Below are 26,540 nucleotides of genomic sequence, written 5' to 3'. Positions count from 1 at the left end.
GCACAGAAATAGCACTTGGCTTCTGTTCAGACTCTGGAGAATAAAAACACTTCTGGGGTTCAGTGGACTGCAGTGCACTGTAATTTTCTGATGCAGGTCCAAGCACAATGAGCCCATGCTTGCAAAAGTCTTATTTCAGATTTTCATTCTCTGTTATATTCAGATTTTCAGTCTAAAGATCCTTCATCTCATTGCATAGCTACCTCTAATTTTTGTTTCAATTTCTTCAGCAATGCTATAAAGGAAGTAAAATTGTAATTTGTATCTGTCAGTGGCCAATAAAAACTTCTGAAATTATCAAAATTTATGTTTCTTTGATTGCAGTAGATTGCCATAGCTTTACCAACCTGTTTCTCCCAGGGGTTGGGAATTGCAGTACAAAGACTATGTGAGATCATTTCTGTCACTCATTTCTAGAGTAGCTTTGTGTATGATTTATAAATTTCTAGTAGTCAAAGCCAGGCCTTTGCCTTTCTTAAGGATTAAACCCATTTTTTCCTTTAAATGACAAAATTGTTCACCTGTGTTTTCTGCACATGTTTCCTCATGAACATGCACTCAAGAGTTCCGTCTTCCAAAGTTATAAATGCCAATTGTAGTGCACAGAGGGGATTTAGAAACGAAAATAAAACTTACTGTCCTCTTCAGCCATTATACATTTTTATCTTTTCTTTGAAATTTATTTGCATTTCAACAGAAGTTGTAAAGTGCACTTTTTAAAATATGAAATATTCCTAACAAAATTACTCCTTATTGTCCCCTAACTGTGCTTTCTGGCTATCAGATACTCTAGACATTGGCTACATATGTCAAATATGGCTTAATAATTTCAGATATCTATTCATGTTTATGAGCCTGAAATCAATGCAGGTAGCATGATTTACACAGATACTGAGTCAGGCCTGGAATTTTAACATTCTCCTGCAAGCCACATGAGAAGGATTTTTGGACAAAATAAAAATTTCATAAACACTTTCAAGTTTTAGACCCCTAAGCCTTTAAGGCGATTTCAAAAATTGTTTCAGAATTTCAAAGTCGTTTGCCAAAAATGAATTTTTTAAGTCCTCATTTAGGTACCTACGCATGAGGTATTGCACTCTCAGAGATATTGATCGCCCAGAACATCCACTGAGATGAATGAAACCTGCAAGACTGAGCTCCTCTGACAAGCACCCTATTTTAAATGCATGAAAATGTCTTCAGGAGTCTAACTTTTGGGACTCAGGTGTTGAAAATTGTAGTAATCATCTTTACAACCGTTCTTCTATTCTTTCTGTAGTTCCAGAACCGCTTGAATCATTCACGGTGTGGATGTCCCCAGTGCACTGAGCTTGTAATGCTCCCAGCCTGTGAGGCAGGGCTGCTCACTGGGGTGCTGGGGGAGCTCTGGAAGGGCCAGGAGGGTGTGTGTGTGTCCCCATCTCTCTCCCTCTAATCCCAGGAACCTCCCCAGACTGTGGCATCTTTAAAAAAAATAAGATAAAGCATTTATGACAGAGTAGCACTGAAAAGTACTTTTCTTCCTTCAGCCTGCTTTCAGCAGCAGAGACTGGCCAGGCTGATGAGACAAAAGGCTCGTGTCATCTGAATAATGATTTGCCATAATTTTGGTATTGCTCAGCAGCAGCCATGGAGAATTGCAATGCTGGTGGATCCCCATCAGCAGTGAGTGTTACAGACATCCCTCCAGTGTCACAGTGCTGCATCCATCTGTTCAGCATCAGAGCTGACAGTGCTTTAACAGCATTGCTTCTTTGCAATCAGATTAAGATGGTTTTGGCAGCCAAACCGATTTTGATTCCAAATAGACACAACTTCTAATGAGAGCTCATCCCTGTTTGACTCTCCCAGCTCCTGGCGTGGCCGGTGGATGCCCCAGAGAGCGTGACCGTGGTCACCATCGCTCCGGATTTCCACGGGATTCACAGCGGCTGCATCACCAACCTGAAGAAATTCACCAGCTACTACACCTCAGTGCTGTGCTTCACCACCCCAGGGGACGGCCCCCGGAGCCCTCCCCAGCTCCTGCGCACCCTGGAAGACAGTGAGTACCCCAGTTTTAAACCTCTCTGCTTAAAATTTGACCTTGGGTTCACAGCAATCTCTTCTCATGTGACCTCAGCCAGTTTTCCATGGGTGTTCTTTCAGCCTGTGGCAAATATTTGATTTTTTTTTTTTTTGTTTCATTATGGGCTAAACCTGGATGCATTTTTAATATTGATGATTATCTAAGAGCTTCATAGTCTGGTTCAGCCAACACATAATGCATTATGTCTGCAAATCCTTGTGCTCTTAAATCCATGTTCAGGCACCCAAATAAATATGAATTGATCTTCTTAGGAACTGAGCACTGGAACTTCCTGTGGAGGTCAATGATTAATTTGCAATTGTTTCCTGCTGTTACTCAATAAATTGAAAATGTCTGTATCTATATTACATTGCAAGTGTTTCTGTGAAAGAACCAGGATCACAGCAAGGCAGTTTCTCACATCCTGAAAAACTGGAGGCAGGATTAAATAAAATGAACTGAGTAGTTTAGCATGTAAATTATTTCCTGCATCAGAAAAAGGTTTGGTCTCTGTGGCCAAAGTTGTTTTCTCAAGACATATTTGGGCCTAACAAGTGCAGTGTGTGTCTGATGCAGATAAATTGACTGTATCCACAGTGATCCTGGCTCTGGCCAGTGCTTCAGGAGGATCATAAACACTGCTGCACATTTGCAGGTTTAAACCAGAATAAAAAGTGTCTCATTCATCCATTAAGATATTGTTTTTAGAAATACTGCTCTGCCTTAATAGGGATCTTTTGGGTTAGTCAGTGTTCCCGTAAAGAAGAATCCAATTGTCATTAACATTCACAGGAGTGAGGCTAAAGTGCTAATCCAGTTTCTCATGAGATACTTTTGAAGGAACCTGGAGAAAATTACTCTCCCATGGAATTTTTCCTAGTGTGGTTACTCTCCTCTATGTACTAGAACAGGTTGCCAGAGGTAGGAATTTAAGGACCAGAAATCTGTGGGAGCCACTAATCTGAACTCCAGCTTGTGTGTCTGGGATGAAAGCAAAAGGTGTGGTGGAAGGTGAAACGTGTATTAGGTTCCTCTGTGCATTATCAGCTTTTTTTGCCTGTTTTCCTGAGGGGAAAAAAGCTTTAGCCAGTGATGATTTGTAAATGTGTTTGAGTTCATCTGTCTTCTCCCTCTCAGCACAGTAGAACCCTGTGGTTGACCTCAGTGAGTACAGAAGGGTAAGAAACCAAAGATACAAAACTCCTTGGATTTCACAACAAGTAATCAGCTGGGAAGAGGAAAGATACTTTTAATGTTTCTGCTGAAGGAAAGGCTGCAGAAATGAACCTTAAATACTTTCCACAAAGTGGGAGCAGGGGCAGAGTCATTGCCCTGTCTCCTCGAGGCTATCTCAGGGAAATGTTGGGATCCCATGCTGATTTAAACACAAGAGAATTCCATCAGGAAATATAAACCAAGAGAGAGCCAGACTTGTATTTTCTAGATAATCTGAGACATTTCTTGGTGTGTCCAGCTACATGCTGCAATGAGCCTCAGCAGGAGAGATGAGCAGAGTTGATTTATTTATTTATAAACCCTGCAGAATTGTTTCTCTGGGTTTTCACAGTGCTGGAGAAGTTCCTTGCAGGATGGTGTAATGCATCTTGGCAGAGAACTCCTTGAAGCTGAGTTGCTTCAGGATTTATGTGATGGGAAAAAAGATTTGAAAGGCCTGTCATTCATGTTCACAGGTGATCATTTTCTGTCTGGACAGCAAAGTCAGGCAATCCTTTAGGAAAACAGGGATCTGTTGGCTGACAAGCTGTAGGTCAGATAAAACCTGATATCCAGTCACAAGTGTCATGTCCTGGCCTGGAGTCACCTGCACCTGTGTTTCCTGATGACTTTAAAATTGGGCTGAGACTGCAGGGGCTGATTGGAGCAAAGCTTTGTGAGTGTGTGGTTTCAATGTCTGCAGCTCCACAAACTGTGATAATTCCATGCTCTTGTCAGGCATTCCTGGGATCACTACAGGCTCAGCAATTCTTCTGTGTGCTTTGACTGCTGGGTACTGCAGAGTGGGCTTGGGAATTCTCCTCCCTGGGACTGCAGAATTGCAAATGGGTTTGTAGCTGACCCACTGGCAGGGTTTGGGCTTTTTTTTGTCATAGCTGGAGGGGAATAAGAGGCTGGACTAAATTGAAGAGGAAACAAAACATGAAATTGCAGACAAGAAATTGCCAACTGATGTCAGTGGAGCTGGAGGATACTCGGGCAGGCATCCAATGACAGAAGCACAGTGAATATAAAGTGAACAAAACCTCCTTTTTGCAGTGCATCGATTGAGGACAGAACAGCATTTGGATCAAAAATCAGTCAGGTTGTCTCCCCTGAAGATCAAAATTGAGGGAGGATGGCATATTCTTGACAGTCATTCCATTTTATGCTCTTTCATTGCACACTGGGGAGCTGAAATTTTTAAGAGCTCTTGAGCTACATCATAAAAACCCTTTAAAAAGTTTCACACACTTGTATTCATTTTACAGAAGACAGTTGCCATTATGTTGGACATTTTTAGAGTTGTTTTGAGGGAATTTATCCAAGCAGTGGCTCGTGACTCTGTCCTTGCTGTGACCTTGCATAGAGAAAAGGCTCTTTCCAGGTGAGGGGATTGCTGGTGGTGTTGCTGCACAAAACAGGGCAGGCAAACACCTCACAGGTATCCTTGAGGACAAACAGTAATGCTGTCAGATCTCCACACACTTGGGCTGCTGACTGGGTGAAATAATTGACATGATGATAGCCAGAGTGTTTCTTCCCACCTTGCATTCTCCTCTCACTGAGCTTTCCAGCCTCCCTTAGCCCTGGCTCAGGGACATATTTCTCCATCCCTAACCCTGCCACGTGAATCTGATCCCAGTGTAGTGGGTTCACCCATTAACAGCTTTCCTTTTCTGATTTGCCAGAGCCAGGAGCTGTGGGACACCTGAGTTTCACTGAGATTCTGGACACCTCACTCAAGGTCAGCTGGCAAGAACCTGTAGAGAAGAATGGCATCATCACAGGTATCAGCTGCTACCTCTGCTTTTATTCTTTTTTTTTATTCACTGTGTGGGGGGTGGAATGTGTTGCTGCAGTGAAAAACTGTGTAGTGGAGCATTTAGGGAGAATTTGGGCTGTTGCTGGCTTCCTGGCCCCTCCTCTGGGTAATTGAGATGTCACCAGGGAGTGTTACACAAAGTACAGCTCCAATTACTGGCAGCTCATGATTGTGGTTACTGGAAAAGCAGTTTGTGTTAGAAATCAGCTCCCCACAGGGTGTCTGGTCCTGTTAAATCCGCCGTGACCTCCACCTGCTTTACTGAATTTTTGGAAATTTGTGAGGCCGCGCTTGGCCTTTGCCCCAAGGGTGGGGGGTCCCTATGCAGAGCTCACAGCTGCAAAGTCTGGATTAGCATTGCTGGGGTTTGCAATCAAGACCAAGCCTGAAATCAGCAGAATCCTTCCTCTGTGATCAAGTGGTCTGGCTGTGGACTGCGTGACAGAATTTGCATGTCATTATTTAATCTGTTATAAACTATCACAAGGGCTCAGAACTCTCTTGTTTCCCTTTGATGAGTCTGCCATTTGACAAGCTATTTATCTATTTACTGTATGCCAGTGTAGGTACAACAGCAGCAACTTCATTGTTTTTCATAAAGGAAGGTATAAATACTTGAGGAAACCTCTAGTTCTTATCAAGAGAAGCAATATTGTTTTCAGATGGGAAACTATTGCAGCTGCACAGGATGGACATTCCATTTAACAAAGGTTTTCAAGGTTTTGAAGCACAAAAAAGCTCCCAGATTTTAAATTACTGGAGGTAGTTGGGAAGGGAGAAAATAATTTCATATGGATCAAAATATTTTGGTTTTAGAGTGTTAAAATGTTTAATTTTTAAAGATTCATTTTAGGAGTTTAAAAAATCAGATTTTCTGACCCATGACCACTGAAATATTATATCAGTCTAATTTTCTGAAGGTGTAATTTTTTTCACAGGTGTAATTATTTTAATAGGGTTTCCCTTGTCAGTGTTTTCCTCTGTGTATCTGTGACATGCATCATTTGTAGCTGTGTGCTCTGAGCTGTTTGTGGAGTCCTCATGCAGATCATCTCCTGCCTCTCCACTGTGGAAACCTGCCTGAAATATGCACTGATTTAAGTGCTTTGAGAGTAGAACCTAATGACTCCTGAAAGCAGAGCAGTATTGATTCAGTGAGGATGGCCAAAGCCTTGCCAGCCCAAGTGCTTAAATTTAGGTACCTCCACCCAGGATGATGTAATACTGCTCCTTTTTAAGCAGCAGGTAGCAGCTCTGCAGAATTACTTTGCTAAAAACAAGCTGCCCCCTCCCAGAATGGGTTGAAACCAGATGGAACCAAATGATGGACTGGGTTATATTTGGGATAAATTGATTCAGAAGGAATCAGCTGAAGACATTCGTGACAAAACACTGGTGTGAAAATGCCCAGCAGAGTCTATAAGGAAAAAGAAACCTCCTTAATGATGCAAATTGCATTTGGGATAGAAGAACAGCCAAAATTGTTCATGCCCCGAGCACCTCAAAGGTTTAGAGAGGGCTGCTTGGGGATCTGAGTGCTCAGGGAGGCAATTATTCATCATTTCTGCTCATTGATGTCTTTACTGGACCTTCTTGTTCCCTGCAGGGGCGCTGGGAGGAGGGAAGCACGGAGGGAGTGCCCAGCAGCCAACCTGCTCTGGGAAATTGCCCATTACTCTTGCTGTAAATCTCAGTATCTTCCTCGTTCCCTCAGCAAACGTTGATTTATGAGGATCTGGATGTGGAGGGACAGTTTGTGATTGGGTGTAGTGCTCTCGTGTAGAGAATTTACTCCACATCAACAGAAAATTATTTCTGAAACTCCTCTGGTCATTAGGCAGTGTTTCGTGGAGTGCCAGAGTGTGGGGAAGGGATCTGTGGCACCTTCCCTGCCCTCTCTCACACCAGGGGAATCCCTCTGGAAAATCCAGCTGTGCTGCCCAGGCACGTTTCTGGCAGGGCTCACATCTGTGACACATCTGGCTGGAGTGTGTTCTCACCAGCCACATGAGCCAGAGTTCTGCCCATCTGCCACTCAGTGTGGCTGGAGTGCTACTTGGGGGTGCAGTGCTTGTTGTTCCTTTCCTTCAGCACTTTTTTTCCCATCTGTTTTTGTTATGCCTGATTGCATTTGGCTTTGTGTCTGCTCGCTGTGTATGTACAGATTTTCTGTTCTCATCTTTTATATGACTGGAATTTAACTATGCATTGGGGACTAAAATCCCTGACAGTAAATACTGCCTCTTTGCCTTTTCTTCAATTTACACAGAAACTTGGGATATTTTTCTTGGTGAACATTTTTCTTCCTTTCCCCAGGAAATAAATACATAGGGACTATGTGCTTAATGGGCGGGAAAGCTGGGTCTCTTCTGTGGTCACAAGGGAGAAGAGATAAAATGTCCAAAGAATAATCACCAACATTTGATGTATAACCTAAGCTTATCCAGATGGGAGAGGAGATATCTCAATCACTGAAGATTGCCTGGTGTGTGCTGAGTGACAATTTCTATTGTCCATAAGCAACAAATGGATAGAGTGAGCATTAAAAGTCCCCTGCTTATCTTCCTCTGGTTATTTATTGTCTGGAACAGGCTGCACCCACAGCTATTGAAAGAAAAGGGTGCTTGTGATGGTCCTTCTGTCTGCAACTCCTTCGTGCCTCTCGACTGAGCATCAAACACAGGGAACAGTCAGCCCCCACCTTTCTGCTCATCCTCCGTTAATTCAGGCAACAGAGCCCTGAAACTTTGTCTAAATCTTCCTACAGATTACAATCCTGTCTGTGCTACATCAGCTCTGGTCTGGCATATGATTCTTAAGCCTATTCAAAGAGCATCAAAACAGCACCGTGTTTCCAAGACATGAGTAAATTACTGAGTTAATTAATTCCCACTCAGATAATTGTTTAAAACCAGTTCCAGATGAGCATTCAGGAGTGTTTCCCCTTCCCCTCTGCAGTGCAAATCAGAGGGGCATTTGTGGTGTAGCTGGAATTGTTGAAGCATCACCTTCCTTTATCACTGTCCCTCACCTGAAACATAATTAGTGACTGTGTGAGCACACTGAGCCCATTATCATGCAAAATCAGGTCAAGATGAATCCCTGTCTGTGATGGCAGCTCAAAAGAGAGGACTGAGAACGTCTCACACCTCTCAGGCTCTTGCAGAAATATTTGTCTCACCATGGTTTTGGCTCATGAGATGATGCTTTCTTGCTGGTTAATACCATGAGGCATTTTGCTACATCAATTCATATATGTTAATCAGCTTATCATGTCTTCTTTTTAAAGATTTTTTTTTTAAAAACCCTTCAAGCCTTCCAACTGGTCTGAATTCCTCATCTTAGATGATGGGAACAGGAACCCAGTAGGGAGTTTCTCCAGCCAGTTTGCCTTGTGCATGGTTCACTCAGTGGGATTCCTTTCTGTTAGTCCTTTTCACTCACTTCAATTTCACAGGCATTCAAGAGCTATGTGTATTTTTTTTTTTCACCCTCTGAGTCAAATCACAAAGAAAGCGGCAATCAAGCAAACTTTTCAGACATGCTCTCCAAGGACTGGCACGGTGAGGTTCACATGGGTTCAAATGAGAATAAAGTGGGACTGGGCAGGAGGAGGACAAGCAGATTTGGAGGTAAAATTGAGCAAATCAGACAGTGGAAAGTTTCAAAAGTTCTTGGAAGGCAAGTGGTTATCAAAGAGATAAAAAGGAAAGTCTGGTTATGATAGAAGAATAATATGGAGGTCAGGGCAGGTGCAGCTTTGGACAATGCATTGGCTCCAAGATGGTTTTGAAAGAAAGGATAATGATTCACCCTGCTGAAGGATTTCTGCAAGGAACAAGCGGTGGGGAGTAGAGGTTTTTCAGTTCCTAGAAGATTCCCACAATGTTCCTGCCTGCTTGTTATTGGCAGATTTCTAAGTATTTCTAGACAGGCAGCACTGAAGGTTACTTCAGCATGCAAAGGGAGAAAGCCCTGCTAAGCACATAGAGATTTTTAATTAGGTATTCCAGTAGAAGTTATATTTTCCAGTGTTTCTTCCCGTTTGCTTTGTAGAGTTCACAGAATGAAAGTCCACCTTTCTGTCAGGTTATCTCCAGGTTTCCAGGCCATTTCATATCAAGCATAGAAAAAAAAAAGATGGCTGAGACCTCACATCCTCCTGACAGGGAGATAATGCTCTGAGGGGGACCTGCATCAATTGTTTACTGGAAATAACAATATTTTTTAAATACTTGGGTATTTTAGCCAGTGTTAACTTCAAGGAGGGGTTTTTTCCTGCTTATAGAAGGTGATGACAAGGAATGGCACAAGGAACAAGGATGCGCCACTGCCCACAAGCCCACGCAGGAATTCTCTGGGTTATTGTTGCTCCCCTGAGCTGAGGGCGATGTGTTTTGCAGGGTACCAGATCTCCTGGGAGGTGTACGGCAGGAACGAGTCCCGCCTGGCCCGCAGCCTGCCCAACAGCACCCTGGAGTACAAGATCACGGGGCTGTCCTCCCTCACCACCTACACCATCGAGGTGGCGGCCGCCACCGCCCAGGGCAGCGGCTGGGCCACCTCCTCCACCATCTCCTCCGGAGTGCCCCCAGGTGGGTCAGCCTGCAGCAAACCAAACAGAACAACACCTGCTGGTTCTTGGTGTTTCTGTGTTCCGAAGGTCACGGGTTACTTCGGTTCAGCGGTAATAAAAATTATTTTATTTGTAAAGCGCCAGAGTTCTCTGCCGCGTAATTTGGATTTAATTTTTGGGACAGGCTGAAATGTTAAAGTGAAGATACTTGCTTTTTGAAATTTCCAGGAAGTTGAGGATGTTTAATACAAATACCAAAAAAAATGTGTGGGTATGGCAATGGAATGGACAAAGCAATAAAGTGGATACAATACAGAATCTCTTGACATTTACAAAGTGACATCAAAATGAAGCCTGAATCAATTCAAAGTGTTGCTTTGGGGCAAAAAACAGAGTTTGGGTGATATTAAAAGGGAAAGGATTTTCCATGTGGAAGTAATATAGCTTATGTCAACTATGAGTGTTTCACTTGTATAGTAAAACTAAAATCTTATTTACAAGAATTTGAAGTTTTGGCCGGAAAAAATATTTGGGAGGAGGCAATTCTGTCCCACATTGTCTGAGTTACCATTTGGGCACCTGTACATTTACCCTTTATGTATTTTCTTTTTAAAATTCTACACTCTGCCCCATCCAGTGTAAAAAGCAAACTAAAACAGCCAATTCATACCTCAAATAAGCAGTTTCAGTTAATATAGATGTTACAGAAGTAGAATTTTCCGAAGTGGAGCAGTTATTGCTCATCACTGAGGGAATCCAATTTCTCCCTTCCCCAGTATTATTTAACTTTTCTGTGTGTCCTAAAGTATGTTTGCCCTTGTTTCCCTAATCGTAGGTAATTATGACAAGCTGCAGACTGGATCAATGCCATGATATCTGATGGCAGGGTGCCTGCCAGATAACAGCATTATCCCACTTGGGCAGGGTTAGTTGATCGATCGTGGTTCCCACAAATGTGAAGTAAGAACCAAGAAATACTGGGTATTTGTGCATATCTGAAATATATGCCAAAACCCTGCCCATTTTTAGCCTTTTGCAGTTGCACAGAGTGCAGCATTATCATAAAATTACAGAATGGTTTGGGTTGGAAGGGACCTGAAAGATAATTTAGTTCCAACCCCCTGCCATGGGCAGAGACACCTTCCACTATATAATTACTGATTATAATAGTTATTTCCATTTGTTATAAGTGCAGGTAACTATTGAGAATTTATTATAAACACTCTATATTTAATCTCTTTCCTGAACTTGCTTTTGTTGTTAATTCAGATGATATTAAAAATGTAAATGCCACTGTAATCTTGACTGATGGGAGGCAAAGATCTGATTGGGGCTTCAGATTTTTCCCCGTAGGAGGTCACCCTCTTTATTTGCTACAGAAATAGAAGGAAAAAAAAATCATTTACTTTAATCAGGCTTTAGAAATGCCCTAGAAAACCTGGATATTATAGGTCAATATTAAATACACTACCCAAAACTTGGAGTTTTTTCCAGTTGTAGTTGTATGTCCTCTGAGAAGTAAATAAGCATTATTGTAATTGAATTCTGGGGAAACAGAAGTTCAGTGGAGTTAGGTGACTTGGCAGATATGGAGCTGGGAAATGCCTTCCCCCAAGAACCACCAGGGTTTGTTCATTGGGAAGCTTCTCTAAAACAGTTCCTGTAATTCTGTAGATGGGCTCTTTCTTTTCTCATTTGATCTGTAACAATGTGGTGCATGCTCAGAGAGCAGAAATAGTAATGCTGTGGGTAAAACTCTGCCAAAAAGAAAAGAAAAATAACCACAACTGGGGCAAATAGAGCCCTTTTCCCTTGGAAACTGAATGTCAGCTTGTGTTACTGGCTGACAAAGAGTGTTTCTACCTCTCATTTATTTTTTCTGTTTCTCCAGAACTTCCAGGTGCTCCAACCAACCTGGTGATTTCCAACATCAGCCCTCGCTCTGCCACGCTTCAATTCCGCCCGGGCTACGATGGCAAAACCTCTATCTGCAAGTGGATAGTGGAAGGCCAGGTATGTCCCTGACAAAGTTACCTTAATGAAGTTTCTGGGAGGTTAAAACGAGCCTAACTAATGAATTCTTGTTGGGATTTCAGTTTTTGTTTAACTTTGGAGCAGAGGTCCTCTGTAAATGCTGGAGTAGCTGTCCAGGGGGCTCTGGGAAGGTTGGGATGCAGGGGAGTTTGAGAGGCTCAGTCCAGAAATGTCTGTGTCAGCCAGGGCAAAAAGGGTCAGATGAATGCTGGGACTTCTGTTCAGAAGAACAACATAAAAAAGTGCTATATAATATATATGTATATATATGTGTATATATATGTGTATGTGAGAATGCTTAGCCTTTAAATAATTCACATGGGGTTTTGTTTATGTTCAGAAGAGCACCAGGTAAACCATAAACAGCACACACAACAGAGCTTTAGTCCATCTTTCTATTTTGAAAAGGATTTGAAACTTGTGTTCAGTTTCTGTCAGGTGTCTTTTCAAAAGTTTGGAATTATTATCTCATAGATTCAGAAGTATAGGAAGAATTGCACTGAACAGTAAAGATACCATTATTCATGAGATTGAGTGTATTTTTCTATCTCGTAATGGAATATATCAAGGTTTTCTATCCAGGCCTCTAGATATGAATAGGATGAATTCTCTTCTCCATCAGCTTTAAACAATATCCCTCTTTCTGCTGTCATTATGCCTTGGAGGAGTTATATATTCCTCATTTGTTCTCCTGACAGATGAGCTTTGCTTCTTCCTTTCCTCCCACAGGTCTTTATAAATACTATAATCTGTTTTTAGACCAAATGTTGGACTTCTTAAATCACCATCACACTTAGACATGTTGATACAATCACTTCACTTGGTAATGAGATTGTTGTGAACAAGTTGGTACATTTTGTGCCATTTATATACACATTATGGCATATTACAGAATTAAACACCAAAATCCAATAATATGGTGGCTTAGCACATTCCGAGGAGCATTTTCCTGCCGGAACACTGCATTGATGTTGGTAGGAATTTGTTAATTCAGTGAGTTACAGAATGCTGCTGAAGTGAGGCAAATTTGAATGCTTTAAAACTGCAGTGATAATTACCGTGAAGTTCATCTGCATCCTTGAAGAGCCCTGGGTACAAACAGTGGTTTGAACAGTCCTTGCTGTGCAGGGAGGGTCTTTCTTGTTCACAAACCCTCACCAACATCTCATGCATCATTAGAAAAGTCCAGGGGTTTTTGGTTCTGACAGATCCAGGAATTATTTGTTCCTTTTGAGGAAGGAGCACAGCCAAGTCCTTGAGGAAGCTGGGCAGTCCTTTTAAGCACAGCAACCCTACAAGTTTCTGCTGCACCACACCTCACTGCTCAGCTTCAGCACAACAAGAAATGTTGCTCCTGGTGGATTTCAGGAAAAAATAAAAACTCTTGCTCACCTGATTAATGAAAATCAGTTCAGGTATGCAGTGAAATTGGTGAGTCCTCAAGGATATAGCAAATCCTGTTTCCAGGATGACAGCTGCATATAATCCTTTGTTCACAGCCCCTTTCTGCCAGCACTCCTCTCAAACTCTTTCTCTCTAAAAGTGCAATTTCACAGCACTTTCAGCCAATCTAAAGCAGAGTTCTGGTTGTCCTGCTCCTGTTCCCTCTCCCCATCCCACTTACCAAGACTTTTCTTCCTCCTGTGTGTGCTGACAGAGGATCAGACCTGGAGCTGCTGCGAGCTTTGATCCAGCCAAGAACAAATGATTTTCAGACAGATCAACTGTGCATAGGCTGTGTGTGATCAGAACATCCTTGTGAGAGGAGGGGGTGTGAACATGGCAGTGGGAGCAGAGATAAGGGCAGGAATGCCTCTGTCCCCACTTGGATCTAAACTGCCTTGGACCTACCCACCTTTCAAAGAGCTTTTGCAAAATTGTTTTTTGCTGCCAGTGCCACCCCAGTGTCCATTTCTGCCTTTGATGTGGTCTATTCTCAGCTGGGGTTTGTCCATGCTGGGGTGCAGGCTGATGTTGCAACATCTGTATTTTAGCATGGACAACCATAATTGTTCCTTAGGACTGTGCTGGATTGGAAGGCTGTGGCTGTACAACACTGGAATGGAGGGAGGGGTTTTGTCCTTCTGGATCTTTCATTTATTGACCCATGTACAGCTTTTAATAGCAGTGTTAAGTGTTTCATGCCTTGGCATTAAATTAAAAGCCACTTAAGGGGTGGTTTTGCACACTCTGATTTTAAAGCTGATGGCATTGCCAAGGGACAGGATGACATTCAGCTATAAAACATAATCTGTGATTTTGGCACTTCATCTGCATCCCTCCCCCTCTGTAACTGGGCAACACCTTTGCTTTGGCCATCCCTGATAATTCTGACTCTTCTCTTCCATCTCTACTGGGAATTTACCTTTCACTCTCAATGTCTGAGTCCTTACAGACAAAATTCAGCTGCTTTGTATTCACAGTCACAACCAACCTGCTACCAACGTGTTTTCCTTCTTTGTTCCTTTATTTGGCAGAAAGCTTCCTTGGTGAGGGCAGGTCTAGAAAATGTTCCAAGTCCTCCAGTTTGGCTGAGAGCCATTTTTGAAGTCTGATACTTCATGAACAATTTGGATGAGAAACACAGCTGGGAATTCCAGCTGACGTGAAATTTTTGTGCATCTGGCCTTGGTTTCTGCTTTTTGTTCCTGGGTGTAAATTCATGGGAGCCACTGTGGAACTAATTCTCAATTATGTCAATGAGCATGAGAGGAGATCAAGTCTTTAAGAGTTTAGTGTTGGTAGATACTGAAATATCAAGCGTTAAAAATCCCATTTCTGTGTTTCTAGTGAAGGTACATTCTGTACTTTTGAAGGGATTTTTTAAAAATCACTAGATTGTTTCTTTTCCATCATTTTATCTAGACTCAGGACTGGAAGAAACTGGATTTCCAAACAGAGAAATACAAAAATGTACCAATGCTGTTTAAAAAACACTTCTAACATTTTTTTTAGTATTACATAGAATACAAATCAAAAGGATGAGGCTCAAATGCAGTACAAATGTTCCACTGACACTTGTTCAGAGGGACCAGCAGTCCCCCTGCCTTGTGGCATTGACACTCACAGGTAACTTGTTCCTCTACAAAGAATTTCAATAAATCCTTCCAGCCATCCTGTCCTCTCAGATGCAGTTAGAGCATATATTGCTGACTTCTTTTTTTTTTGTAATTTTCAGCCAAGAATGACTACAAATCCCTGCTGGTTCTCATGTAGTTTCATGTTTGTGCTCTCTGGCAGTTGCAGCCCAGTTTCTTGTTTTTCTTTTGTTGGATTTTTCCTGGGTTTTTTTTTCAGGAAAGATGTGTATAAATTGATCATGGAATGGTTTGGGTTGGAAGGGACCTTGAGGATCATGCATTTTCAACCCACCCTGGCTGTGCCTTGGTGGGTGCTCAGTCCACACCATCGAGCTGATTACAGAATCTGGGGTAACTTCTGCCCAGTCAGGTGTGGTTTTCTGGTGATTAACATTATTTGCAGGCAGCACAAGAGCTGCAGAATGGCTGAAAGATGTTTCTGAAGAGACATCACATTTCCTGGAGCCACGAGTGTATGGGCTATTATAGAGAGTTTTTGCTTAAAGCCTTTCTGCTGTTTTTAGAAAGGTTTTTTTGTATGAATGTCATGGTGAGCAGGAGCAGAGTTTCAAAGTGGTAAAACCTTTAAAGTATTATCTCTGTGTTGCCTTCTAAAGCTGTGAGTTGGGAAAGAAGTTGCAACTTTAGCCTCGAATTTGTGTGGTTTTGTGGGTGAAGCCAGTGACCCAGATAGGATTCATCCATTGCACCAGGTGATTCTCTGGGTGTCGTTTTCACTTCAGCGCTGGTAAATAAAGTGTCTGAAACTCTGACAGTTTTATGCCCCTGACAATCTCTAAATCAAAAATGGCTGAATCGATGTAAGGATTTAGTAAGAAAAAAAATTGCACCTGGGCTGACATCCCCTGAACCGAATTTCTCCCAGAGCGATTTCAAATGTGTGAGTTATGGAGCTCTAAAACGAAAACTCTGGCACATCTTGAACTATAGCAGGACAAGGGCTACCTCTGTAATGTACAGGAACATTGTGTTTTCCTTTCCTGCAGTTAGTACTTCATAACTGAAGTTTTGGAGGCATTTCTGTCTTATACACGTGATTTTTTCATGCCAAATTTGAATGTTTTGGGTTTTCTTTTTAAAGTCAGAATTCTGCAACTTTGCTCATGCAGTGCATTCCATCAGAAAACATTGAGTCATTTTATAAAATATGTAACGTTTTCCTTTTAAGAAATGGAGAAACTAATGCATGGGGAAGTAAAAGGCTCTGACATCACTCCCAATATTGTTTTACACTGTCTCATTTCTGCAATAATGAAGGAATATGGCCTTTTATTGGACGTATTGCCTTGGGAGCAGCTGAGGGATGGCAATGAGTATGTGCTGAGCAGCGATGGCTGATGGTTATTGAGCATTCTCTGAAGAGCCTCAGGGGACAGAGGTGTTTTTATTGTGGCAGTGCTGGGGTCCCTGGGGGCTGTGGCCCCGTGGCACAGGGAACTGGGGAGGTGCAGAGTTTTGTTCCTCGAGGAGTTTTTCTGCTGATGGTAACAGAAAAGCAGCTGGTGCCTCATCTGCCTCCCAAAACAAAGCACCCACGAGTGCGTGTGATCTGTCAACAAACACCATCCTGCTCTGAAGTGTGCATACACTGTTATCCAAAAAAAACTGCTACAAGAAAGAAAAGCCTTTAACTTCACTTGATGTTCTGCAGAGAGGCTCAGAGTGGGCTCTCCTGCCCCTCAAAGGACTCTTTTATCCCAACCACTGCCCGTGGTTCTCTCTGCCCCGTGGGAATCCCTTTGTACTCTGATTCTTGAAACTGATAAGTTTCCTCTGATCTGACATCAGAGTGTTTCAGCACAAATAGTTTCCTTTTCCTTCCACAGCCTGAAACTTGGAATCTGCTATAGATTTTGGGGAAGTTAAAAATATAAAGTCCATCACTGAAGATTTTCTTCTAAGGCTCACTTCTGAGAATACATACATATATGTATTAAATAAATAAATGAAACTTCTTCCAAGCAACACAGACCTAGTACAAGATCCTTAATATTTCCACCTTTGCAGCCCACCAGAAAATGTCTCACTGAGCCAATGTCAGCCCTGCTGGGCCTTGTGGTCCTTAATGTGTATTAATGACCTGCCTGCTCTGCACAGCAATTGCAACCTGTGGGCCCTTTGTTTTTTCCTCTCATTATTTTGTTAGGTAAGAAATATTTTAAAAAGCTCTTACTGCTCTTAGAATACCAAAAAAAAGACAACTTAGTCACCACTGGAGATTATTTGCAGCCTCCAGAGCACTGTGGATTGTTGCTATACAATTACTGCAGCACTTAGAGGTGATGCTGTTACGTGCAAAATTTGCAAAAATAAGCATTTACTATAGACTTCCTACAGTATTAATAGACAATTCATTTAATAAAAAGTGTTCTCTGTTTCCTTGACTGAAATCAACACTCTCATTCATTCTTTTTTTGTGTAGGGCTTTTTTTTCTTTTAAATCTCTTTCTCCATTCTTTGTTCTGCAGGTTCAGTTTAGGGATGTTATGTTTTACCATGCAGACCCATCTCAACTTGTTTCCCTTCAGATTCCACATCCATGGGCTTCACTACAATTTGTGGAGCTTAGTTAGGACTGGGAATTTTAAAAGGTCCATAATTTTCACTACCATCTCTTTTATATGTTGTTTAGTCTATGGCAGTGACCTTGATCCCCCAACAAATCTGAAAGGTCCATCAAGACCTGTCCAGCCACATCCTCCATGGAATCAGTGTTCTGCTGGGAAGATCAGAGAGGCTTCTTTCCACAGTGCAATGCAGAACTTACTTCTCTGGCCTAATTTTCTTTGTGTCATTTCTTCTTGCACAAACATAAATATGCAGCACATCAAGTCCTGGGTGAGCGAAGAACTAAAACATCTATAAATAAATCAGGCTGCTTCTTCTGAAGGGGAAAAAAAAAGAAAAGAGTGAATGAAACCTAATTTTCTATTTGAAGTACTTTGGGTATGCGAGATACTTGGGGCTGTGGTGCCTGTTGAGTATTTGACAGTGTCTGTGGCTGTAACTCATACACAGAACTTGCAAGGGATCTGTTTAAAAAAGATTAAAGGAAATGGCTCTTTACACAGTGGGTTGTGAGCTTCTGGAATGTGTTGCCACAGCAGCCTGTGGGAGTAGAGAGTGTCAGTAGGTTAAAAAGGGATAAGGTGTCTTTGTGGATGTTAAATCTGTGAATAGACATTGAAGGGAAGAGCTGCCCAGGTACCCTCTGCCACCCTTCAGCCCCTGACTGTGGGTACCAGGGTGGGGGAATTGGGCTGCACCCGCCCTTTGTGGTGGGGTTGGAACACCAGAGGAACATGCTCAGTGCTGGGGAATTATTCCAGGGGCCTTGCCTGAGCTCCCCTGGGTTTCAGCACCTGCAAACCTCCAAAGTGAAGCCCAGCCATCCAGCCCTTCTCTTCCCCCCTTCCCCACACTCCTCCCATGGCTCAGGCACAGCCCTGCCCACGTGTGCTGCATCTTCAGGTCAGGCTCTGGCCTCTCTCATTCCCTGTTGGTTTCCTTTTAAGTCCTGATTCATCTTCATTTCATCTCCAGAAAGCTGCATAGAAAGCAATGCTCAATTCTCATCAGTGTTTAGTCCCTTCTAACTCTGCTGTGGCTGAGGGCCCATGTTGGGCAATATGTTGTGATTAATTACTACAAAGGGTTGCTCATGGAAAAGTCTGGTCTAAGTGCAGAGCAGCAGATGAGGTTAAAACACTTTTGTTCTTTGACTTTGCTCTTGTTTCTCTGTCTTCATTTCCATGGCATTTTGCCTCCATTGAGACTTACTTAGTATGCATCAGTTCCTGCAAGTTATTATCAAGGCTATTTTTCATTCTCTTATATTACTACTTGATACTTTTGTATTGTGGCAGGAAGATTGAACAGGGTATTATTGCTCTCATGGTGTTTTTTCTGGAATGGATCTTATCACAGGATCCAGTGAAGTCCCATCAGGTACAAGGAGACTTGGCTAACTTGGCTGGGTTTTCTCTCTACAAATAACAAGTCATAGAAAAATTAGTACTAACTGGAAAATGTGTTTAACAGCATTTGTGCTTCCACTGCTGTGATGACACACATTGTGAAAGAGGTTATATGTATTTATTTATATATATATATATGTAACATACTTTGCATTCCTTCTAACCTTTCCCTTGTACAGGTTGGTGTGCTGGGTGATGAAGAAGAATGGGTGACTCTTCATGAGGTGGAGAATGAACCTGATGCTCAGATGCTGGAGGTACCAAACCTCACTCCTTACACTCATTACAGGTAAGAACAGCAGGTAATTTTCTGCAACATGGAAAAGAAAAAGAGTAAATAGCAGCATGGAGCAGCTTTCCTATTCAGAAACATCTGGCTGAGTTTTATGATCTGAACAAATGGGAAAAGCTTTGCTGTTTTCATAGGTTATACTTAAAATTACCAATCTGATATTGTTAATTGTAATTCACATGAAATCCAGTTGAGAAGGAAATTCAAGTGCTCAGTGAGATGCTTTTACAAGTAGCTGCTATCCTGTGACTTCCTCCCTGAAGAGAGCACCAGTGGAACATCAGCCAGTGGCAAATCAATCGTGGTTAAACTGGTGCAAACCTGTAATTACATATTTGCATCAGCTTAAGCATCTCTTTATTGATTTAACTTAATTTGGTAACATCAGTTAGATGAAACCTTTGTTTATAGGAATTTACCAAGTTAAGCTTAATAGATATAAGCAATGCCTAAACTGATTGAGGTGACTCTGCATTGTGGGTGCACCCCAGTTAAACAAGATTGATTTTTAAATCAATCCAATCCAAGTGATGCTGTGGTATAGACAAGACTGGAGAATTTGAGGTACTCAGCCCTAATGAAAATACTTTCATGATCCAGCTTGCTAATGTAGAGGCCGGTGGAAAGGAAATCCAGTGGCAAGTGTTAAATGAGTCCTCTAGAAACTTGTCCATTTTGTGCTGCCTGAAGGGGCTATTAACTAACCCATGTGCTGTTGTAAGCCAGGAGTAGGTGCAACCAAGGAGAGCTCATGTAATTTACAACTGACTCAGTGCTGGCATGTAATTTTCCTCCCTTGGTCACAAACCTAGGAACATATTGAATTTCTCACTAACCCTCTACTGAAGTGTTTTAAACCTCATCTTCCAGAGCTAAATGTTTTACTAAAAGGTCTTTGAAAATTTTTTTGAACTTAAGTAGAGATTTCTGGTGCAGAGGTTTAGGAAAATTATCTTCAGGTTAAGAGGATTTTGCTCTCCTCATAAAGACAGATCCTAAAGCTGAAAAGGCAGGGGTGAGCAAGAAAGTGCAGGTTGTACCACAGTTCAACCTTCATTGTCCATGAAGAATAAGGAAAACTTGCACACCCAGACAGGTGCATGGAGAAATATTTTTGGGATAGCAAATAATGAAGAATATGAGAAATTTGGGCTGATTTTTTTTCCCAGTTGTTAAACTTTTTGGTTTATTTTATTCTTACATCTCATTTTTCTCTTGTATTCATTAAATTCTAGAATGGTCCCACTTATGCTGGAATCTTTCACACGTCCACTTCCCTTTGACTTTTCAAGGCAGCACCTTGGATTTTGCCTATTTTTTGTCTCTCCTGTATGCAAAGATAGGAACTTTTTTGGTTTTGCTTCAGTCTTGACCAATTTTATACAAATTTTTGAAACCTATAAAGCTGTTTCCAAATGGATTTGTTGTCCCCTGAACTGTTCAGTCATTGCTCACTGAAGAAATGCGTGGTGAGAGCTGATTATCAGAGCACTTCTTTACAGGCCATTCTTCCCCATATTTTGGGCCAGTGTTTGAGGGTGAAATCAGAACAGTATTTGTTTAATGTGTTTCCTTCAGTGCACTTTGGAGGGAGATCAGAGCAGGTAAATAAACACTGCTGTGTTGACTGGCTCATCCTTTTCCCAAGCTCAGTCATTAGCTCCAAAAATTAAGGGTTTAATATGAGCAGGTCACGTATTTATGTGCAAGTGCTGGGTGCTTCCAGTTGCTTGTGATGGGTGAGAGTATCTGAAATATACAGCACATCTTAATTATGTGGTGCTCCTTGTAAAAAAAGATTTCCCTAAATCTTTTGTGACCCAATAAGGATTTCTATTGTAGAAGAGATGGTTTCAAGCAGACAGGGTATTTTTTAAAGATGCATATCCACATTAAATAACTTAATCTTTCTTGTGCAGGAAGGCTGAAAATGCAGCACAGGGATAAATCAGCCTCTTTCAACACGTAATTGAGGGGAAATGTTATCACCAGTATATTTTTTATATTGACAGGGAATGAGACTATCCAAAGTTTGATATTTTAATACCTTTCTGAATGTATTGTATAAGCATCACCAGAGAAAATCACTTACTGCCAGCATAAGCTCATCAGGCTTGGTATAATTAACATAAATTTCTCACACAAATACCTAAGTTTCTAATAGACCCTAAGCTAATCTCATTTTCATTTTTTAAATACCTTAGAGGATCTGGAAGCAGTTACCATCAAGCATTCAGCAGCGAATACAAAGGGGACCCGCGTGCGGCGACCTTTGCGGAACGTTTCCAAAGCTGCTAATTCATATTTTTCCAGCAGTCCTCCCTCCCTGGAGAAGCAAGGGAGCATTCCCTGAGCCCTGACAGCAGCACTCACTGCTTTTACCCCCCCTTGCTGCAGGTTCCGGATGCGGCAGGTGAACGTGGTGGGCCCCAGCCCCCTGAGCCAACCCTCGCGGGTCATCCAGACCCTGCAGGCGCCGCCAGACGTGGCCCCCGGCAGCGTCACCGTGCGCACGGCCAGCGAGACCAGCCTGTGGCTGCGATGGGTGGTGAGCAGCTCGAGGGACGTGGGGACGGTGGGGATGGGGATGCTCCCCCAGTCTCGGGTTAGTGTTGATAATTGCTGCCCTGAGATGTGTAGGATGGTTCTGCTTCAGCCCATGCAATTGAAGAATGAGTCTGGACTCTTCACTTTTCGGTCTTGAGGTTGTTTATTAATTCTTATCTATAAAATTTTCTTTCTGCCCAGCTGAGGTCTGTTCAGGAAGGCAGCCATGAGCACTCTGACTGCCCCCAAGGCTGTATCATCCTTTTATACTACAAACTATGTATATCATATTTACTCTTAATTCCCAATACCTATCACCTATGTTAGACAGTGCACTTCTACTCTAAACCAATCCCAAAGTGCCAACATCACAGCAGAAAATGGAGAACAAGAAGAAGAAGAAAGGCTAGACACGCCCTGATTCCTCCATCTTTCCATCATTCTTCCACCCCATACCAAAAATCCCAAATTCTACATTTTCACCCTGTGAATATTTTGTTATTACACCATTCAAACCTGTGTGACTTTCACGTCCTCATACAAAGCTGGTAACTTGCTCCAAGGGTCACAATCAAATCCCCAGATGTTCTGGGCTGCATGCCAGGGTCTCTGAACCCCTCGGCGGGGTCCTCAGCAACTCTGGACACCAGGAGGGATGCACTGAGTTCTGACACCCCAGGCCCAGGGCAGCCCTCCCCAAAGCGCCTCCTCCTCATCATCGTGCTCAGCGCAGAGGAGCAACAGCCAAATTGTTTCCTTTTCCAGACTAGTCGGAAATCTGAGCCTTGCCTTAAGTGCCTTATTAATCAAATAAATTGCTTACTGCCACTGTTTCTGCCACTTCATCAGGGGAATGTGGCTGTGTGTAAAAGCTTGGCTTTGAGGGGCTCCAGGACCACAGTCTGGGTCAACACATAGGGCAGGAACGGGGCGCTCGAGCCAATTTGCTGCTTTCCAGGGCTCGGTTGTTTGCTCTGTACAAAACAGGCCCCAGAAGGTGCACCCAGCCATGGGCAGCATCCTGTGTTTCTCAGAGCCCTGGTGCAGCAGCAGCGAGGCTGGCACTCCTGTGGGAAGATTAGATTTAGCTGAATTGGTGTGGAATCATGCGCTAAAATGCAGAGATAAATGATTAATTGCGAAGATGCGGCAATTGCTGACATCGCTGTGCCCCTTTACCCATCTCAGTTACCTGCAGAGTTGCCACGTTGGGATTTACTTGGCAATTAACCTGCTCCAAAATGGTTTTTCTTCACCCCTGTTAGGCAGAGTTTTCCACCGGGGTTACTGTGGTGTGAAGTTGATGAAGCACAGGTTTCCTTTTGACCAAATGTTAGCTTTTCCATGCATAAACTCATTATGGCTGGAAGTCAAAATCAGGCTGGGAACAAGAGGGTTTTTCTCCTGTTGGAAAGGAATAATTTGAGTTTCTCAACAGGACACTGCACTTAATGCTGAACCTTGCCAGACCAAAATCTGAAGCTTGAAGGTGTCACCTCACTACCCACAGAAGAGCCATGGCAGTCCCTTTGAGAGGCCCCACACAACTCTGTCATGGCTTTTCTGTGTGAATATCATGCCCACATTGGCACTGTATCCAGACCTACGTATCTTCCATCAAAATTAACTCCAGGTTGTTTTAAGAGCCTTTAAAACATTAAGACTGTGCTGCTTGAAAGCCTGTTTTCCATGAGTCAATCTGCAGGGTTCAGGGCAAGCAACAGCCACAGCTAAAAATGACCTGATAAACGCTTTTCATGCTTAATAACATCAATATTTGAAAGTGTTTAATGTCTTTTATTTCAAGACCTGCAGGTGAATCTGTTCTCCCCTGGGAGCTGGGGATTCCTCCCTTCCTGCAGAATGAGGGTCACGCTTCTAGCCCTGCATGCCTGCGGGGTAGAGTCTTCTAAGCTGTGAAATGTTAATGTGTATCCAGCTTTCCCAGTGAATCAGAACTGAATCTCAGCCATCCGTGGCATCGTCTAGTTAGTTTTACAGCAGAAAAACTCCAAACTTCATGAAGTAGGCTAATTATTTCATATTTTAATCTCTGAAATTGCTTGGGGAGTTGGAATACTAGAATGAATCTCTACTGATAAATGAGTAGGCAGAGAGTCAGTAAAAAAAGGCAAAAAATGTACGATAAATGAATTTGTCACATGCTTCAGCAATTTATCATTCATTTCCATAATTAATCACAAAGCTCTGAAATATATTGTATTCATATAATCTCTGTTGATACACCCACAGCAAAGGGCTTGGTTTTGTGAGCAAACCTACTTGGCTCAAAATCAAAAAAAAAAATTCCAAGAAGGACAGAAACCAGCAGCAGATCACAAAGCATAAACCAGAAAATCAAATGATCACTTGATCATTTTTGCCTTGCACACGGGTTCAGGAGCAGAACCTTGTGGCAAGCTGAACTATTTCATGAAGAACAATAATCATGTTCTTTGTTTCTCATCTATGTCCCTTAACCTAGAGACAAAAACATGGACAATTGTGGCAGCCCATTGAGATTTTTCACCATGACGCTCATTAAGAAAGTCCTAAGCTCTGCAGCTGTTTTATCACCGTTGGGTCCTGGGGTTTTTTGTTGTCTTTTTTTTTGTTACTGATGCCCCTTGCGCCCCTCCTGAGGAGCAGCTGGGGTCAGTTCCCAGCTCTGGCCGTGTGTCCTGACGGGGGTGTTGTGTTTCCTGTCGCTCGGCAGCCGCTCCCCGACACGCAGTACAACGGGAACCCCGAGTCGGTGGGGTACAGGATCCGGGCGTGGCGCGTGGACCTGCCCTCCCCAGCCCTGCTGAAGGTGCTGCCCGACCGCCTGGCGCGGGAGTGCACGCTGGAGGAGCTGCAGGAGTGGACGGAGTACGAGCTGCAGATCCAGGCCTTCAACGCCATCGGGGCAGGGCCCTGGAGCGAGGCCGTCAGAGGCCGGACGCGGGAGTCGGGTGAGTCCAAGCACAGAAAACCCAGGAAATTCACCACTTTCTACCCTTTTCTTCAGATTTTAATTCTTTAGTTTGGTGTTTCGATGTTGGGTGGGGTTTTTTTTGAAATCTGAAATTAAATTTAAAAAAAGCTATGTTGAGATGCACTGCAGGCAAAAAGACATACAGACATTTGAAGGGTTATTTCTTTTTTTTTTTTATTCCTACCTTGCTTTCATGCACAAACCTTCAGGTTTTTTATTTAAAGCAAACAGAACAACCTCTCCCTATTTCTGCCCCAGTGTGGACAGCACAAGGAGAAGCTTGTATATAGACTTCTCTGGCTGAGATGCTCTCTCATGCCTCCTCTTCCTCCCCAGTACCCTATTTTCCCTAATCCTCCCCTTTTCCTCATCTGATTCTTGCCTGAGGCACATTTTCTCACAGCTGTGGTTACCTGAAATTTCATTTCAAGCACCAAATAATTCTAAAAGGGCACAAGTCGCATTAGAGAGCTGATTACCCAGAGAGAAATAAAATAATTACCTGAGCTTCTGATGGCACATTTTCAAACCTGCCTTCCAAAATTGTGTGTACAAGGCTGTGTAGACATAACCTGCTCACAGACCTGGAGCAGCAGGGCTGTATTGTTGAGCTGAATTGTCCAGGCAAGCACAGAGACTTCAAATATCAGAAGGAAGCTGTCACTCTCAGGCAACAGTAAATTACTGTTAGCTCAGGAGAGCAGTGAAGGCAGATGTTGAAAAGCTGCTCTCTAGCTGTTGACTTCCCCAAAACTTATTTCCAGACCTACCCTACAAGCACATGGGAAAGGAAAAGTTATGTTGCAAGTTAGCAACAAAATGGGTCATGTGTGGTTTAAAAGTTTAATAATAAATCTATTTGTGACACTTCTTTGTGCAAGGTTCAATGCTGATTTTTTCCCTGGTTTTTTTTTTGCAATTTGTCTTCGTTAAAGAAGTTTTGGAATTTAATCCTGTGCATGCCTGATGTGTGCATGTCTGTGCCCTGTGTACCACGCAGTGTTCCTTGGTGGGAAGCGAGAGCAGGCACAGCAGGGTTTGGTCTGCTGGTTCAGATAACTCTGCTTTGAACTAGCCAGGGAGAAAGCTAAACAAAGTCATCCCCCTCCATTGAAGTGTTGCTCTTTGGGAAGGAGTAATTGCAAAGCGATTGCCAGAGGTATTTTAAAGAAGGCTTGTGCTGGAGTTAGAGATAGCACGACCCAGACAAAGCAGTTCTGTATCATAATAAAAAGATATCACATCCTCCACTTTCGCCTCTCCGCTGCTTTTCAAACGCTTCTTTTGAAATGTAGTAAATACTAAGATTAAGTCATTTCATAAAACCTTAGGATTGCAGCGCTCTTGCTCAGCATCTAAAGATCAGAGGTTATGCGTGGATCTGGCATTTTCTCTGGGACTATTAAGAGAAGGTTGACTTGAAACTGATTGTGGGAGGCACACAGAACCTGGGATCAAAATAACACAAAGCTGTGATCTAGGCCATAAGGACTCGTTTGGTTTTCTCCATGTGTTTGCTTTGATACTGACATCTGATTTCTTGCATAGAGCAAGTCAGGGCTCAGACTTTTGGCTGTATCTTCCTAGATTTAGAATATACAAGATGTGCTGGCTTAGCAGCAAACTGTATGAAAGCACTTCAGGGAATCTGGAATTAACCTGTATGCACAGTCAAATGGGGTTAAAAAGCAAATAAAATATATTTAAAGCCAGAGAGAAAGGTCAAAGCACTTTAAGGTCTGTCTTTGGAACTATAAGAAAAATTCTATTTATCGCTTGTGTTCTCCAAGAACTTCAAAATATTTCTTTTTCCATTTTTTAGACACAGAGTCTTAGGGAAGTTGGTTTGCTGGTGCTGGGGGTTGTAAACATCCCACACAGCTGGCCAGAGGTGTCTTGGCCAGGATCATGTGGTGTTTCATTGGCAC

At 42.6% G+C, this 26,540-nt stretch overlaps 1 protein-coding gene across 2 annotated transcripts in view; it reads left to right on the top strand.

Annotated features, from left to right (window-relative positions):
- Positions 1 to 26,540, top strand: part of SDK1 (sidekick cell adhesion molecule 1) — a 388,755-nt gene that overhangs the window by 279,740 nt on the left and 82,475 nt on the right. For both annotated transcript variants that reach the window (XM_071443929.1, XM_071443928.1), the window contains exons 19-25: positions 1,852 to 2,044; positions 4,975 to 5,073; positions 9,512 to 9,703; positions 11,576 to 11,697; positions 18,976 to 19,085; positions 21,486 to 21,636; positions 24,352 to 24,589. In XM_071443929.1, coding sequence (XP_071300030.1) covers positions 1,852 to 2,044; positions 4,975 to 5,073; positions 9,512 to 9,703; positions 11,576 to 11,697; positions 18,976 to 19,085; positions 21,486 to 21,636; positions 24,352 to 24,589 — 1,105 coding nt within the window. The remainder of the gene's footprint in view (positions 1 to 1,851; positions 2,045 to 4,974; positions 5,074 to 9,511; positions 9,704 to 11,575; positions 11,698 to 18,975; positions 19,086 to 21,485; positions 21,637 to 24,351; positions 24,590 to 26,540) is intronic.

Source organism: Agelaius tricolor, unplaced genomic scaffold (assembly GCF_023055355.1).
Source record: "Agelaius tricolor isolate 1412-34295 unplaced genomic scaffold, bAgeTri1.0.p SCAF_19, whole genome shotgun sequence".
NCBI classification, from domain to species: Eukaryota; Metazoa; Chordata; class Aves; order Passeriformes; family Icteridae; genus Agelaius; species Agelaius tricolor.
The sequence above is the reverse complement of the archived record's forward strand: the minus strand, read 5'-3'. Positions and strand labels throughout refer to the sequence as shown.